This window comes from Leucoraja erinacea, chromosome 2, assembly GCF_028641065.1.
Source record: "Leucoraja erinacea ecotype New England chromosome 2, Leri_hhj_1, whole genome shotgun sequence".
Taxonomy (NCBI): Eukaryota; Metazoa; Chordata; class Chondrichthyes; order Rajiformes; family Rajidae; genus Leucoraja; species Leucoraja erinaceus.
In genome coordinates, this window is record NC_073378.1 from 138667026 (window position 1) to 138685024 (window position 17999).

At 44.1% G+C, this 17999-nt stretch overlaps 2 protein-coding genes across 2 annotated transcripts; both read left to right on the forward strand.

Moving 5' to 3' along the window:
• Positions 1-2854: 2854 nt before the first annotated feature.
• Positions 2855-15892, forward strand: LOC129716122 (fucolectin-1-like). Its single transcript, XM_055666007.1, has 3 exons — positions 2855-4976; positions 12716-12876; positions 13652-15892. The coding sequence occupies exons 1-3, from the start codon at positions 4714-4716 to the stop codon at positions 13933-13935; spliced, it is 708 nt and encodes a 235-aa protein (XP_055521982.1). The 5' UTR covers positions 2855-4713; the 3' UTR covers positions 13936-15892.
• A 644-nt stretch (positions 15893-16536) lies between these two features.
• On the forward strand, positions 16537-17918 carry LOC129706214 (fucolectin-1-like). The gene is made up of 2 exons (XM_055650288.1): positions 16537-16913; positions 17702-17918. The coding sequence occupies exons 1-2, from the start codon at positions 16537-16539 to the stop codon at positions 17916-17918; spliced, it is 594 nt and encodes a 197-aa protein (XP_055506263.1).
• The last annotated feature ends 81 nt before the right edge of the window (positions 17919-17999 follow it).

Below are 17999 nucleotides of genomic sequence, written 5' to 3' on the forward strand. Positions count from 1 at the left end.
TCTCAGATATGGGGCCGAAAACTGTTCACAATATTACAAATGCGCGCTGCCCAGTGCCTTTTACCCCCCTGCTTTAACATTCTAGCTCTCTGGAAATAAATGCAAAGAATGAATTTGCCTTTCTTAACACCGGTTCAACTTGCAAATAAACATATTAGGAATCCAGCACCAGCACTCCCAAGTCCATTTGCACACCCGATTTCTGAATCACAAATATGCCCTTTCTGAACAGAGCACTCGTCCTTGATGAGTACCCTGTTCCTGCTTTTCCCCCCAATATCCCTTGAATCCGTTATACCTGAGAGCTATAGCTTACTTTCACTTAAATGCATCTTGCCTTTCGGCTCAGTGAGATGTTCCCTCTCCACAGAAAACGTGGCGTGGGGAGCAAGTCCGACCCAGTCCAGCACGGAAGAAGGGGCAGGCGCTGAAGGAGCCATTGACAGTAACAGCGACAGCGACTTCTGGAAAGGTTCATGCGCGCGCACCAGGAAATCCAAGGACCCTTGGTGGAGAGTCGATCTAAAAGAAAGCTATTACGTGACAGATGTAAGAATCACCAACAGAGCAGACTGCTGCTCGGACCAGCTCCTAGGAGCAGAGCTCCGCATCGGGGACTCGCTGGAAAACGATGGCAATTCCAACAGACTGTAAGTGTTCTTAAGCAATCGCCGACTCAAGTCACAAGCGTTGACTTCTTCTGAAATTTTCGCTGTTACTGGAGCAATGGTAATATCAGTGGGAAAAAGATAGTTGCTGCAGGATAACAATGATCTCACTGCACATCAAATTAAAATTATTCTCCGCTGATCCATGGAAACATTGAAACCTAGAAAATAGGTGCAGGAGAAGACCATTCGCCCCTTCGAGCTTGCACAGCCATTCGTTGTGATCATGACTGATCGTCCCCTATCAATAGCTCGTGTCTACCTTCTCCCCCTAGATTCCACTGGCCCCTAGAGCTCTATCTAAGTCCAGATGCGAGAGAAAATGATTCAGAGCCGTAGTCCAGTTATCCAATGACACGAGCCTTTATCGCACCTCAATAGCAGTGGGGTCATAGAAACATAGAAACATAGAAAATAGGTGCAGGAGGAGGCCATTCGGCCCTTAGAGCCAGCACCACCATTCATTGTGATCATGGCTGATCGTCCGCTATCAATCACCCGTGCCTGCCTTCTCCACATATCCCTTGACTACACTAGCCCCCAGAGCTCCACCTAACGTTCTCTTAAATCCATCCAGTGATTTGGCCTCCACTGCGCTCTGTGGCAGGGAATTCCATCAATTCACAACTCTCTGGGTGAAAACGTGTTTTCCCACTTCCGTCTTGAATTACCTCCCCTTTATTCTAAGATTGTGGCCCCTGGTTCTAGACTCGCCCAACATTGGGAACAGTTTCGCTGCATCTAGCTAGCCCAGTCCTTTTAGAACTTTATATGTTTCTATATGATCCCTCTCCTCCTCCTAAATTCCACTGAATACAAGCCTAATCATTTTAATCTTTCCTCGCATGACAGTCCCGCCTTGCCAGGGATCAATCTCGTGAACCTATGCTGCACAGCCTCAATCACAAGGATGTCCTTCCTCAAATTAGGAGACCAAAACTGCACACAATACCCCAGATGTGGTCTCACCAGAGCCCTATTGAATTGGAGAAGAACCTCTTTTCACCTATACTGAAATCCTCTTGTTATGAAAGCCAACATTCCATTAGCGTTCTTCACTGCCTGCTGTACTTGCACGCCAACTTTCAGTGCCCGGTGTACAAGGACGCCCAGATCTTGCTACACCTCCCCCTCAATGAAAGGAGATGCATAAATCTATAATTTAAGTTAATTCAAGTTATGTAATGATGAACAATCGGATTGCGGTGGCAATAGTGAGGTAATCAATGCCCATGAGTAAGGATCATGCAACATCTAGCCAGTCAATGCGGCCAACGTGCAGGAATGAACTACAGGATCAGTTCATGTGGACTGGCGTGCAGCTAATGTAACCCTACTTTTTAAGAAAGGATGCTGAGAGAAAACTGGGAATTATAGTCCACTTGTCTTGACATCGGTAATGGGAAGATGCTTGAGTCGATTATTATAAATGTAATAGCAGCGCATTTGGAAACCAGTGACAGGATCAGTCAAAGTTCAAATTATGTTTGAATAGTCTTCTGGATTTTTGAGAATATAACATGGAGGATGTATAAGGGGAAGACAGTGGACGTGGTGTATGTGGATATTCAAATAGCATTTACCTAGGTCTCACTTAAGTGATTAGTGTATAAAATTAGAGCTAATCGTATTGGCAGTAGGGTATTGACATGGATCGGAAACTGGTTTGCAGACAGCATGCAAGGAGTAGAAATTAACGGGTCATTTAAGAAAGGCAAGATGTGGCTAGTGGGGTTCCGCAAGGCTCAGTGCTGAGACTCCTGTTATTTGTAATATATATTAACGATTTAGACGAAGGAATTAAATGTTACATTTCCAGGTTTCCGGATTACATAAAGCTGGGGGAAAGTGTGAGCTTCCAGGAGGATGGTTTGAGTCCTCAGGGTGACTTGAATATGTCGAGTGAGTGGGCAAATGCATGACAGATGCAGTTTAATGTGGATCAATGTGAGGTTATCCACTGTCATGGTAAGAACAAAAATGCAGATTATTATCGGAACGGTGTGAGAACAAGAAACGGGAATGTGCCACGAGACATCCGTGTCCTTGTGCATCAGTCATTGAAAGTAAGCATCCGGGTACTGCAGGCAGCGAAGAAAAGACATGGCAGTGAGGAGGATGCCGGAGTAGCCATGGGAGCCCACTACATGCCATGCACATGTCATCAGTTCACCAGCACAGGCCTACTATAACAAACGCACTCTCTTCCGTAGTGATCGAGGTAGCGGAGTCTCACTTTTAATCATCTCTTTCAGCTGTGGAACCGTTGATTCAGTTGCTTTGACAACACTTACCTTCAATTGCGATGGACTTGTAGGTCGATATGTGAACATCTTCTTGCCGGGACTGGATAACACCTTGACCCTGTGCGAGGTTGAGATATTTGCATCAAAAAGTCCTTATATCCATATCCCGTTAGAAAATGACACGAGAGCCACGTCCGCACCTGATACGAAAGCGCACACTCCCGTCCAAAACCCGCCCGTAAAGGGAACGAAACTCCCGCCAATATCTGGAACGAAAATCCCGTCCGCAATGGAAACGACCACCCAGTCCGCAGAGGGAACGACGCCCGAGTCCGCAGAGGGAAAGGAAATACCGCCCAAACCTGGAACGAATATCCCGCCAACAACCGTAAGGAATCTTTCGTTCGGAACTGGAACACATCTACTGTCTGGAGCTGGAACAGGTAGGCTCAACGCCCCGCTAATGCTGTGGTTATAGACATTGAGGCACCCTCAGCTACGAAATCTCTCATTGATACTGTTTCTGGACGGATGGAATCATGTTAGCCCCAGTTTTCCTAACATCTGGTTAAAACAAATCCTCAGCATCTCCTTCCTAATGGTATGTCCTTTTATTCTGCATCTGTGCGCTCTGATGCTAAACTCTCACACTACTGGAGACATGCTTCCTACATTTACACTATCCAGACCTTCCACTGCACGATGTTTCAATGATATACCCAATGATCCATTACTACTCCAGCGAATACACGGTACGGACAAGTCAACAGATCTCCATATGTTATATCAATCATCCCTGGTAATCTGTTAATCCTCCGCTGGACCCTCTACAATGCCAGCACATCCGTCCTCGGATATGGGGACCAAAACAGTTCACAGTATTCCAAATGCGCTCTGCCCAGTGCCTTATAAAGCCTCTGTATTTGACCCCTGCTTTTAAATTATAGCTCTCTGGATATAAATGCTAACATTGAATTTGCATTCCTGAACACCGGTTCAAATTGCAAATTAACCTTTTGGGAATCCAGCACCAGCAACCCCAAGTCCATTTGTACCTCCGATTTCTGAATCTCTCCTACATTGAAAAACACTGCACTTTTATTTATTTTTCCAATTTGCACTCACTTTGTTATGCTGTCTTCCATCTGCGACTTATTTGCCTCTCTCCCAACTCGCCCAGGCCATTCTACAGATTCGCTGCTTCCACTGCATGACCTGGCCTCCAGTTATCTTTGTATTATCCGCAACATTAAGTTGGGATAATGCTTAATATCCTAACATAAGCATTAATTCCATCATTCACATCATTGATATACCATGTGCAAAGTGCCGGACCTAACACAACACCTTGTGAACAACGCCACTCACTGGCAACCAACCAGAAAAATAAACATGATTCCGTCGCTTTGCCTTCCATACAGCCAACCTGATATCCATGCTGGTCATCCCTTGAGTTGTAGTGCAATCTGGATATTTTAACCCGCCTCAGCGCGGTTCTCAGATCACTGTTCTCTCGTTCAATTCCTATAATGCTATAACACCATTTTATACAATCTATTGTTTTATTTCTAATTTACCTGTTGTTCGTGTGTACGGCTCATTGCACTAACATTATGTACAATACAAATAAGTGTTTACACTACATCTCGCTTCAGTTGACCACACTAAATCAGAACGAATGTCAATCAAATATACTGATGACCCAACTACTGATAGCAGGACAACATCCATTGGTATTAGATCTCCCCCTTTCGGCTCAGTGAGGTGTTTTCCACCAAACAGAAAACGTGGCGCTCGGAATGAGTGCGACCCAGTCCAGCATAGATGAGGGGGCAGTTGCTGAACGAGCCAATGACGGGACCATCGACACCGACTTCACGCATGGTTCATGCGCGCGCACCATTAAATCGAAGAACCCTTGGTGGAGAGTCGATCTAAAGGAAAGCTACAGCGTGTCAGATGTAAGAATCACCAACAGAGCAGACTGCTGCTCGGACCAGCTCCTAGGAGCCGAGATCCACATCGGGGACTCGCTGGAGAACGATGGCAATTCCAACACACGGTAAATATACATACGCGATCGCCGATTCTATTCACCTGCGGTGACTTATTTTGCAAATGCCACTGTTACTGGAGCAATGGTCACATGCGTGGGTGAAAGAGAGAGATGCTGCGGGGTACGTATTACTTCACTGCAGATACAATTAAGTTTTTGCTCCACCGCTCAAGATGCGTAACACAACATAGAAACATAAAATCATAGAAAATGGGTGCCTGCACCGCTATTCAATATGATCATGGCTGATCATCCAACTCAGTATCCTGTACCTGCCTTCTCTCCAAACCCCCTGATCCCATTAGCCACAAGTGCCACATCTACCTACCTCTTAAATATAGCCAATGGACTTGCCTCAACTACCTTCTGTGGCAGAGAGTTCCAGAGATTCACCACTCTCTGTGTGAAAATGTTTCTCACATCTTAGTCCTAAAGGATTTCCCCTTAATCCTTAAACTGTGAGCCCTTGTCATGGATTTCCCCAACATTGGGAACAATCTTCCTGCATCTAGTCGGTCCAAACCTTTAAGAATTTTGTAAGTTTCTATAAGATCCCCCCTCAATCTTCTAAATTCTAGCGAGTACAAGCTGAGTGTATCCAATCTTTCTTCATATGAAAGCGCTGACATCCCAGGAATCAGTCTGGTGAAAGTTCTCTGTACTCCCTGTATGTCAAGAATGTCTTTACTCAGATTTGGAGACCAACAATGTACGCAATACTCCAGGTGTGGTCTCACCAATACCCTTTACAACTGCAGTAGAACCTCCCTGCTCCTGTACACCAATCCTTTTGCTTTGAATGCTAACATGCCATTCGCTTTATTCACTGCCCGGTGCACCTATATGCCTACTTTCATATAACCATATAACCATATAACAATTACAGCACGAAAACAGGCCATCTCGGCCCTACAAGTCCGTGCCGAACAACTTTTTTCCCTTAGTCCCACCTGCCTGCACTCATACCATAACCCTCCATTCACTTCTCATCCATATGCCTATCCAATTATTTTTAATTGATACCAACGAACCTGCCGCCACCACTTCCACTGGAAGCTCATTCCACACCGCTACCATTCCTGGAGTAAAGGAGTTCCCCATCATGTTACCCCTAAACGGCTGTCCCTTCATTCTGAAGTCATGTCCTCTTGTTTGAATCTTCCCTATTCTCAAAGGGAAAAGCTTGTCCACATCAACTCTGTCTATCCCTCTCAGCATTTTAAAGACCTCCATCAAGTCCCCCCTTAACCTTCTGCGCTCCAGAGAATAAAGACCTAACTTATTCAAGCTATCTCTGTAACTTAGTTGTTGAAACCCAGGCAACATTCTAGTAAATCTCCTCTGTACTCTCTCTCTATTTTGTAGACATCCTTCCTATAATTGAGCGACAAAAATTGTACACCATACTCCAGATTTGGTCTCACCAATGCCTTGTACAATTTTAACATTACATCCCAGCTTCTATACTCAATGCTCTGATTTATAAAGGCTAGCATACCAAAAGCTTTCTTTACCAACCTATCTACATGAGATTCCACTTTCAAGGAACTATGCACGGTTATTCCCAGATCCCTCTGTTCAACTGTATTCTTCAATTCCCTTCCATTTACCATGTACGTCCCATTTTGATTTGTCCTGCCAAGGTGTAGCACCTCACATTTATCAGCATTAAACTCCATGTGCTATCTTTCAGCCCATTTTTCCAAATGGCCTAAATCACTCTGTAGACTTTGGAAATCCTCTTCATTATCCACAACACCCCCTATCTTGGTAACATCTGCATACTTACTCATCCAATTTACCACCCCTTCATCCAGATCATTGATGTACATGACAAACAACAAAGGACCCAACACAGATCCTCTATTCACCTGCCTCCAACCCGACAAACAGCCATCCACCATTACCCTCTGGCATCTCCCATTCAGCCACTGTTGAATCCATCTTGCTATTCCGGCATTTATACCCAACACTGTAATGTGACTGGTGTACCATGACACCCAGGTCTCGTTGCATCTCCCCTTTTCCTAATCTCCCACAATTTAGATAATAGTCTACTTTCCTGTTGTTGCCACCAAAATGGATAACCTCACATTTATCCACATTATACTGCATCTGCCATGCATATGCCCACTCACCCAGCCTAACCAAGTCACCTTGCAGCCACCTAGCATCCTCCTCACAACTAACACTGCCCCCTAGCTTCGTGTCATCCGCAAACCTGGAGATGTTGCATTCAATTCTCTCGTCCAAATCATTAATATATATTATAAATAGATGGCATCCCAGCACCGAGCCTTTAGGTACCACACTATTCACTGCCTGCCATTCTGAAAAAAGACCCGTTTACTCCTGCTCTTTGCTTCCTGTTTGCCAGCCAGTTCTCTATCCACATCAATACTGAACCCCCAATAACAAGTACTTTATGTTTGTATACTAATCTCTTATGTGGGACCTTGTCAAAAGCCTTCTGAAAGTCCAGATATAACACATCCACTGGTTCTCCCTTATCCACTCTACTAGTTACATCCTCGAAAAATTATATAAGATTCTTCAGACATGATTTACTTTTCGTAAATCCATGCTGACTTTGACCAGTGATTTCACCACTTTCCAAATGTGCTGCTATTCCATTATTAACAACTGACTCTAGCAGTTTCCCCACTGCCGATGTTAGACTAACATGTCTGTAATTCCCCGTTTTCTCTCCTCCTCCCTTTTTAAAAAGTAGAGTTGCATTAACTACCCTCCAATCCTCAGGAACCACTCCAGAATCTACCAAGTTTTGAAAAAATATCACTAATGCATCCACTATTTCTGGGGCTACTTTCTTTAGTACTCTGGGATGCAGTCGAACTGGCCCTATGTATTTATCGGCCTTTAATCCATTCAATTTACCTAACACCAATTCCCGGCTAATCTGGATTTCACTCAGTTGCTCCATCTCATTTCCGGCAGATTATTTATGTCTTCCGTAGTGAAGACAGAACCAAAGTTTTTATTCTATTGGTCTGCAATGTCCTTGTTCCCCATGATCAATTCACCTGTTTCTGACTGCAAGGGACCTACATATGTTTTAACTAATCTATTTATCTTCATATATCTATAAGCTTTTGCAGTCAGTTTTTATGTTCACTGCCAGGTTTCTTTCATAATCTACTTTCCCTTTCCTAATTAAGCCCTTTATCCTCCTCTGCTGGACTCTGAATTTATTCCAGTCCTCTACTCGGCTGCTTTTTGTGGCTAATTTATACGCTTCATCTTTTGTTTTGATATTATCCATGATTTCCCTTGTTATCCACGAATGCACTACCTTCCCTGATTTATTATTTTGCCAAACTGGGATGAACAATTGTTGTAGTTCATCCAAGCAGTCTTTAAATGCCTTCCATTGCATATCCACCGTCAACCCTTTAAGAATCACTTGCCAGTCAATCTTGGCCAATTCACGTCTCATACCCTCAATGTTACCTTTCTTTAAGTTCAAAACCCTTGTTTCTGAATTATCAATGTCACTCTCCATCCTAATGAGGAACTCAACCATATTATGGTCACTCTTGCCCAAGGGGCCACGCACAACAAGACTTCTAACTAATCCTTCCTCATTACTCAATTCACAGTCTAGAATAGCCTGCTCTCTCGTTGGTTCCTCGACATGTTGGTTTAGAAGTTTACCCTGCATACATTCCAAGACATCCTCTTCCTCAGCACCCCTGCCAATTTGACGTTACAGATCCGTTGTCCTCTTATCCAAATGCACGAGTTGCTGCGATAGGGTCAATAAAAGGAGATCAATAAATCTGTAATTGATTTCAAGTAATGTAATATTAAACAATCGGATTGCAGGGGCATTGTTCAAGTAACCAATGCCTATGAGTGAGAGATCATGCGGTCTCTATCCAGTCAATGATCCCTATTTATCGGAAGGAACGGCAGATGCTGGTTTAAACCGAAGAAACCGAACACAAAAATCTGGAGTAACTCTGCGGGACAGACACCATTGCTGGAGAAAATAAATATGTGACGTTTCGTGTCAAGACCTTTCTTCAGATTGTACTGAGTCTGAAAATGGGACTCGATACGAAACGTCGCATATTATTTTTCGCCATAGATTTTGTCAGAGCCGCAAGGCAACCTATGTATCCGAATCGTCTTCTGCTCCGAGCCATTTTTTCGGAACACGAGCAAGTGGATACGTTGCCGGAGTTTACGTGGGAGCCCCACATTTTCCCGGGATCTGTCACCAGGTCACCCGCACTGGGCAGGAATAAATTTTAGCACGATTCCTTGCCGTATTATTGGCAGAGTTACGTCTCACCCTTAAATCCTCATAATTTCAGCTGTGGAATCTTTGACTCAGTTTCGGGGACTTCAATTGGGGTGGATCTATCGGTCGCTATGTGAACGTCATCATCACAGGAAAATGTTTTTACCCTGTGCGAGATTGAGAATGCCACAAATTCACAACTCTCTGGGTGAATAAGTGTTTCCTCATCTCAGTTCTTAATGGTCCACACCTCATTCTTATACTGCGGTCCCTGGTTCTGGACTCCCCAACATCGAAAATATGCTTCCTGCATCTAGCGTGACCAATCCCTTAAAAATGTAATATGTTTCTATGAGACCCCCTCTTGACCTTCTAAATTCATGTGAGTACAAGCCCAGTCGCTCCATTCTTTCAGCATATGACTGTCCCGCTATTCCTGGAATTAAACTTGTAAATCTACGCTGCACTCCCTCAATAGCAAGAATGTCCTTCCTCAAAGTAAGAGACAAAAACTGCAAATAATACTCAGATGTGGTCTCTCCAGTGGCCTGTACAACTGCAGGAGGACAGCTTTGCTCCTGTACTCAACTCCTCTCTTTATGAAGGCAAACATGCCATGAAATTTCTTCACTGCCTGTTGTACCTCCTTTCTTACTTTCAGTGACTGATGTACAAGGAAACCCTGGTCTCGTTGTACTTTCCATTTTCCCAACTGGACACCATTCAGACAATAACCTCCTTCCATTTCTATCCACCAAAGTGGATAACTTCACATGTATCCACATCATACTGCACCTGCCATGCATCTGCCCACTCACCCAACCTGTCCAAATCACCCTGCATCCTCCCAGCATCCTCCACGCAGCTCACACTGGCACCCAGTTTGTGTCATCTGCAAATTTGCTAATGTTACTTTAAATTCCTTCATACTAATGATTAATATATATTGTAAAAAGCTGTTGTCCCAGCACCGAGCCTTGCGGTACACCACTAGTCACTGCCTGGCATTCTGAAAGGGACCTGTTAATCCCTACTCTTTGTTACCTGTCTGCCAACTAATTTTCTATCCGTCAATACTCTACCCCTAATACCATATGCTCTAATTGTTCCCATTAATCTCCTGTGTTTGACCTTACAAAGGCTTTGTGAAAGTCCAGATACACTACTACACTGGCTCTCCCTTGTCAATTTTACTTGTTACATACTCAGAAAATTCCAGCGGATTTGACAAACATAATTTCCCCTACGTAAATTCATGTTGACTTGGACCGATCTTATTACTGCTGTCCAATCATGCCGCTATTTCATCTTTGCTAATCCACTCCACCGTTTTCCCCACCACAGATGTCAGCCTAACTAGTCTATAATTCCCTGCGTTCTCACTTCCACTTTCCCACAACAGTTGGATAACTTCAGCTACCTTCTAATCCACAGGAACTGATCCTGAATAATTGGAACATTGAAAAATAATTACCAATGCTGATCCACGATTTCGAGATCCAAATCCTTGAATACCTGTGATGCAGCCAATCAGGCCCTGGGGATTTATGAGCTTTCAGTCCCTTCAGTCTACCCAACACAATTTCCTAACTAATATGAATTTATTTCAGTTCCTTCATCTGTTCCCAAGTACACCTGGGAGATTGTCTGTGTCTTCCTTCGTAAATACAGAACCAAAGTACCTGTTCAACTAGTTTGCCATTTCCTTGTTCCTTGTTCACCCGTGTCTGTTTTCAAGGGACTCACATTATTCTTAACAATTTTTATCCTCTTCACTTACCAAAATAATCTTATACTATCCTCCTTTATATTCTTGGCTAGCTTGCCTTCGTACGTTATATTTTCTCCCTGTATTGCCTTTTTAGTTACATTCTGTTCTTCTTTAAACGTTTCCCAATCCTCTGGCTCCCGCTCATCTTTGCCATGTTATACGTCTTCTCTTTAATTTTTATATTGTCACTGACTACCCTTGTGAGCCACGGTCGTCTCTTACTCCCCTTGGAATCTTTCTTCCTCTTTGGAATGTAATGATCCTGCATTTTCTCAATTATTCCCAGAAATACCTGCCATTGTTGTTCCACCGTCATCCCTACTAGGGTTATTTTACATAAGTGGGCCAGTTCCTCCCGCATGGCTCCATAGTCCCATGTGTTCAAATGCAATACCGACACTTCCGATTTTAACTTCTCTCTATCAAATTGCAGATTAAAACGTACCATATTTTGATCACATCCTCCAGTCACAACCTCCCAATGGTTCCTATACCTTGAGATCCCGACCCAAATCCGGTGCATTACATAAAACTACATCCAAAATTGCTTGCTCGCTGGTTGGCTGCTCCAAGAATCCATCTCGATGGCACTCCACAAACTCCCTTTCTTGGGGGCCAGTACCAGCCTGATTTACCTAGTCGACCTGCATGTTGAAATCTCCCATAACCACCGTTGTATTACATTTGCGACATGATCATTGTTACTCCAGGTGCAACTTGCACCCTATCTCCAGGTTACTGTTTGGGGGTCTGTACATAACTCCCATTAGGGTATTTTCACACTTACAATTCCTCAGATCTATCCTCAATGACCCTACATCTTCTGATTCTGTCACCCCTCGCAAGGGACTGGATTTCATTCCTGGCCCACGGAGCCACCCCACGCCCTATGCACACCTGTCTGTCTTTTCGATATAACGTATACCCCTGAATATTCAGTTCCCAGCTCTGATCTACTTGCAGCCATGACTGTAATTCCCACAACATCATATTCACCAATTTCTAGCTGAGCCTCAATTTCATCCACTTTATTTCTTGTACTTCGTGCATTCATATATAACACTTTTAATTCGGTATTCACGTCTCCTCTCCCACCGGACACTTTTTCACCTAACCTCGCACTCTTATCCCTTCTTGAACTTTCCGTCCCATTAATTGGAGAGCCTTTCGTAACTTTTCCTGGATTCTCTTCTCCTTTGACCCCATCCTCATTCTTCCATTTGCAACCCCTCTTCCCCGCTATTTAGTTTAGTGTAATCAGTCTGAAGAAGAGGCTCGACTCGAAACGTCACATATTCCTTTTCTCCAGAGATACTGTCTGATCAGCTTCTTTGTATCGAGCCCACACACAAGATTAGAAATTGTTCAACCAGAGCTCAACCCATTTATCGGCATCTACATACAACGAGCTTGTGTTTCTTGTGCTTCTTGTGCGTGGTGGTGGAAACATCGGTGAAAACAGGGCCGTGACTTGAACGCTCTTTCCTTCACCATGTCTGCCCAGCAAGACTACCCGTGTATCAGGAAGCTCGATTCATTTGGCGTGTTCATAGCCATCTGTTAGGAACACGCCAAATGAATAAGATGCCGGCTATTGCCCTGTTAACCCACTTATCCACGCAACGTGTCGCCAGTACAGGCCTGTGATCACATTTTACGCATGAGGGAGACAGTGGAATCTCACGTTTAAATCCTCATCTTTTTCAGCTGTGGAATCGTGGATTCAGTTGCTGGGACGACGTTGACCTTCAATTGCGGTGGAATTGTCGGTCAATATGTGAACATCGTCATCCCAGGCCCGGATAAAATTTTAACCCTGTGCGAGGTTGAGATATTTGGCTCAGAACTCCCGCACTTCCATGGAAAAGGTAGGCTGAAGTTCCCACTGGGGCTCTGCCCCATAGCTTAGTTGAGCAATTCTCCTGATTATGAAGTCTGTGTATAACTATCTTACTGAAACCCCGTACCGTCTCTGACAACGATCTGCTATTTGCCGTTGTTGGTTTAATCGCCAGTCGGGGACCATCGCCCTGTCCGAACCTGAGCCCGTCCTTTAATGAAAACTGAGAGACAGTCGTTGCACACGACGTCATTTATTTCGTCCGCAAACCTTTTGCTGATAAACACGAGCCAGCAACAAAAAAAAGGCCTATTGAAACACGCTTGGAGCGTATCTCCCCGTTACCAGACTACAGCACAACCCCCCCTTGAATTGCAGTGCAATCGTGATATTTTAACCTGCCTTAGCGCGGCACTGGAACTTATTTTCTATAGGTTTCTTGATATAATACTATAACACCATGGGATGCAATTTACTGTTTCAATTCTACTTTACATGTTGCTCTTGCGTGCGGCTCCATTGCACTGATATACATTTCGATTTGATTTTCTAACACTAAGAGATTTTGATGCATCTCGCTTCACTTCACCACAGGAAAGGAATAGTATTAAATAGAAACGTAGAGTAGGCCATTCCGCCAATCGAGCCAGCGCCGCCATTCAATACGATCACGGCTGATCATCCAAAATGAGTGCCCCGTTTCTGTTTTCGCCCCATATCCCTTCAATCCGTTATCCCAGAGATTTATATGTAACTCTCTCTTAAATACATCTTGCCTTTCGGGGACGTTTCCATCCCCACAGAAAATCTGGCGTTCGGAGCCAGTCCGATCCAATCCAGCACGGATGAAGGGGCAGTTGCTGAGCGAGCCAATGACGGTAACAGCGACAGCGACTTCAGGCATGGTTCATGCTCGCGCACCAGAAAATCGAAGAACCCTTGGTGGAGAGTCGATCTAAATGAAACCCACCTCATATCAGATATAAGAATCACCAACAGAGCAGACTGCTGCTCGGACCAACTCCAAGGGGCCGAGATTCGCATCGGGGACTCGCTAGAGCACGATGGCAATTTCAACAGACTGTAAGTATTCATAAGCAACCGCCTAATCTATCCATCTTCGGTGCCTTCTACGAATTATACTGTTACTGGAACAATAATAACATGAGTGGATAAAAAAGAGAGATGCAGCAGGTTATGAATGGTTTCGCTGCGGGTTAAATACAAAATGTCTTCCTCTACTCCGGGTGCGTGAGACAATGATACAGAGCCGTAGTCCACTAATCCAATGGCACGAGGTGCTGCCGTATCGCTTTAGCGACGCGGGTTCATAAAAGGAGGTGCATAAATCTGTAATTGAAGTCAATTCAAGTTAAGTAATACTGAACCACCAGATTGCAGTGACAATGTTCAGGTAACCAATGCCAATGAATGTGGCTCATGTAGGCTCGATCCACTCAGCGCTATCTGTGTGTCCGAACGAACTGCAGATGCAGATTTAAACCGAAGATATACACAAAAACTGGAGTAACGGCGGGTTGGACAGGAGCTATGGAGAAAATGAATAGCTGACGTTTCGGGTCGAGTCCAGTCTGAAGAAGGGTCTCAACCCGAAACACCACCTATTCCTTTTCGCCAGAAATGTTGCCTGACCCGCAAGGCCTCCTGTGTATCCGGAACCTTTCCGGTTCCTAGCCATCCGTTCGGAACACGAGCAAGTGGATACGATTTCAGCTATTGCCGCGAGAGCCCCGCATATCCGCGGAACGTGTCAGTACACCAGCACAGGCCAATGATAACATTTGAAACGCTTCATCATATGCGCGATCGAGACAGTGGAGCCTTAAATCCCTCATATGTTTTAGCTGTGGAATCGTTGATTCGGTTTCTTGGAAGACATTGACCTTCTATTGCGGTGGAATTGTCGGTCGATATGTGAACGTCATCATCCCAGGCCCGGATAAAACGTTAACCCTGTGCGAGGTGGAGATATTTGGTTCAGAACTCCCGTACTTACATGGAAAAGGTAGGCTGAACGTCCCGAAGAGGCTCTGGTTTAACACAGCCGTACAACTTAGTGGAGCGATTCTCCCGCTGATAACGTCTGAGGATAACTTCCTTATTGAAGCCCAGTACCATCTCTCCCAAAGCTCTGCTCTTTCCTATTCGTAGTTTAGTCACCGATATTGGACCCTCGTTGTGTCCGAACATGAGCCACAGTGCGTGTTCATGAAATCCCTGAGACACTCTGTGCACACGCTCTCATCCATTTCGTCAGGAGACCTTATGCTTATAAACACCAGCTACACACCAAACAATTACACACTTAATGAAGAGTATCACCTTGCTATCATAGACTTAACCTAAGTAGTTGTAAATCCCAATATTTTATCCCCTCAGTAGGTATGTTGCAAAGCCTACCTGAAACGTCGCTGAAAATCTGGCGCTGCGGATGTGCGCGATTTTAGCGACGTTTTAAGGGGGCGGGTTTAAAACGCGATTTTCACTAGGCTGTTCCAATCGAAGATGTTCAGCCTAGTAAATCATTAACGAAAAATCGCTGAAAGACCCCGTCGCAAAAGGTATAATTAGTTTTTATGGCCTTGTATAATAGTTATAATAGTTTAAACATCACTCTCTAAACCCGCGACCTCACGCAACCACAGGGCCGCATGGAGCTGTATACAGAAGGTATATAGCTTATTTTTACATTAAAAGGGGCTTCTTAAGAACCTTTTATACAAAGTTTACTATTGCGAGTAGCTAATTTTGGGCTCTTTATATCCCGCAGTATTTTTCTGGGCATTTGGGGGTACAAATCTAGCGCAATGTGAACGTTCTAAACCAGCGCGTTCACAGGATCCCACTAGAAAGCTGATTTAAATGGACTTTAATTTACAGCAATTGAACACTAAATTCCTTCCATTTGGCCTATAAATTAATGCAAATGAGATTGAAAAATCATGTTTTATTGTGAATTATTCATGAATATTATTTGGACACTTGGGCTATTTAAAAATGTTAATCATTTATTAAGGAATGGATATATGTTTAGATCTAGTAATTGAAGTTTGAAATTAGCTACACTTGGGTAACTAACTAATTATATGTTTTAATTTCAGGCCATCCAAGTAAGATTATTTTATATTTGTTTCAGAATGGTTCAGAATGGATGAAAACTTAGCAACAGTAATGCCAATGAACATACGATAACTGAAAATTTCATTCAGTTCTCTTAATTTTTAAGAAGGTTATGGCCTTTTGACAGCACACCATCACAGCTTTTTTGTTATGTCCATAGAAAATTAATAGGGAACAAGATGCTAATTTCCGAGTATGAAAATGGCCATAACTTTTTAAATACTTGAGATATGAAAGTGAATTAGGTGTCAAATTAAACTTCTTTTCATGCTTTATCTGACGGGATAAATTACAGTCTTGATTTTTTAAATCTCAAAATGTTGTAACATTGCTACCCTCAGTGCGGTGTTTGGTCTTATTTTCTGTAATCGTAAATCCATAACACTACAACAACATACCACGAAATCTATTGATTTGTCTGCTTTACCCGTTGCTCTGCTGTGCGGAATCATTGCACTGATGTACAGTATGACTAGATTTGATAGTAGAGACGACAGACTTCACTGCATCTCACTTTACTTTGCCATATAAAGCAACACGAACATTAATGAAATACACTGCTGATACAAACCTTGATAGAAGGCCTACATCCATCGTTAATAAACCTCCCCCTTGCGCGTCAGTAAAGCTTTCCCACCCAACAGAAAACGTGGCGTTGGGAGCAAGTCCGACCCAGTCGAGTACGGATGAAGGGGCAGCTGCGGAGGGAGCCAATGACGGTAACAGCGACAACGACTTCAGGCATGGCTCATGCTCGCGCACCAGGAAATCGAAGAACCCCTGGTGGAGAGTTGATCTAACAGAAAGCTTCAACGTGTCAGACGTCATAATCACCAACAGAGCAGACTGCTGCTCCGACCAGCTCCAAGGAGCCGAGATCCGCATCGGGGACTCGCTGGAGAATGAGGGCAATTCCAACAAACTGTAAGAGTTCAGAAGCAATCACCGACTGCGGTGTCTTCTTATGCAAATTCCATTGTTACTGGTGCAATGATAAAAATGAACGGGGAAAACAGATGCTGCGGGTGTAGAATGCAGTTGAAATTAAAATGTTGCTGCCATGACCCAGATGCGGGAGAAAATGATACAAAACTATTTTACACTTAATCAGTGGCATGAGCTGCTGACGTACCACTATCGCGATGGGTTAATTAAAGATGAGGTGCTTATATCAGAAATTGATGTTAATTGAAGACGTGTAATTCTGAATAATGGGATTGCACTGGCAATGTTCACGTAACCAATGACTATGATTGAGAATAATTGCAGGCACGAACTACTCAGGGCTACCTATGTGAAGGAGCGACCCCCAGTTGCAGGTGTAAACCGAAGATAGACACAAAATGCTCCAGCAACAGCAGGTCGGGCATCAAAAATCGAGAAAGGGAATAGCAGACGTTTCGGGATGAGAACGTCCTTCAGTGTATTCAGTGAGAAGAAAGGTCTCGCCTGAAACGTCACCTCTTCCTTTTCTCCAGTGATGGTGTCTGACCCGCAACGTCTTCCGTGTACCCGCATCCACTCCGGTTGCTAGCCATCTGTTCGGAACACGAGCAAGTGTATACGAAGCCGGCAATTGCCGTGGTAGTACCAGATATTCGCGGACGGCGTCATCAGTACACCAGCACATGCCTACGATGACCTTTGAGACACTTCCTCATTCGCATGATCGAGACAGTGGAGTCTCACCTTTAAATCATCATGTTTTTCAGCTGTGGAATCGCCGATGCAGTTTTCGGACCGAAATTGATCTTCATTTGCGATGGATTTATCGGTCGATATGTGAACGTCATCATCCCAGGCCCGGATAAAATCCTAACCCTGTGCGAGGTTGAGATATTTGGTTCAGAACTCGAGTACTTACATGGAAAAGGTAGGCTGGACACCGCGCTGATGCTCTGGTTGTACACAGCCCCACAACTTAGCTAAGCGATTTTCCCGCTGATAAAGTCTGAGTTTAAGTTCCTTGTTGAAGCCCAGTACAGCCACTCCCTACGCTCTGGTCTTTGC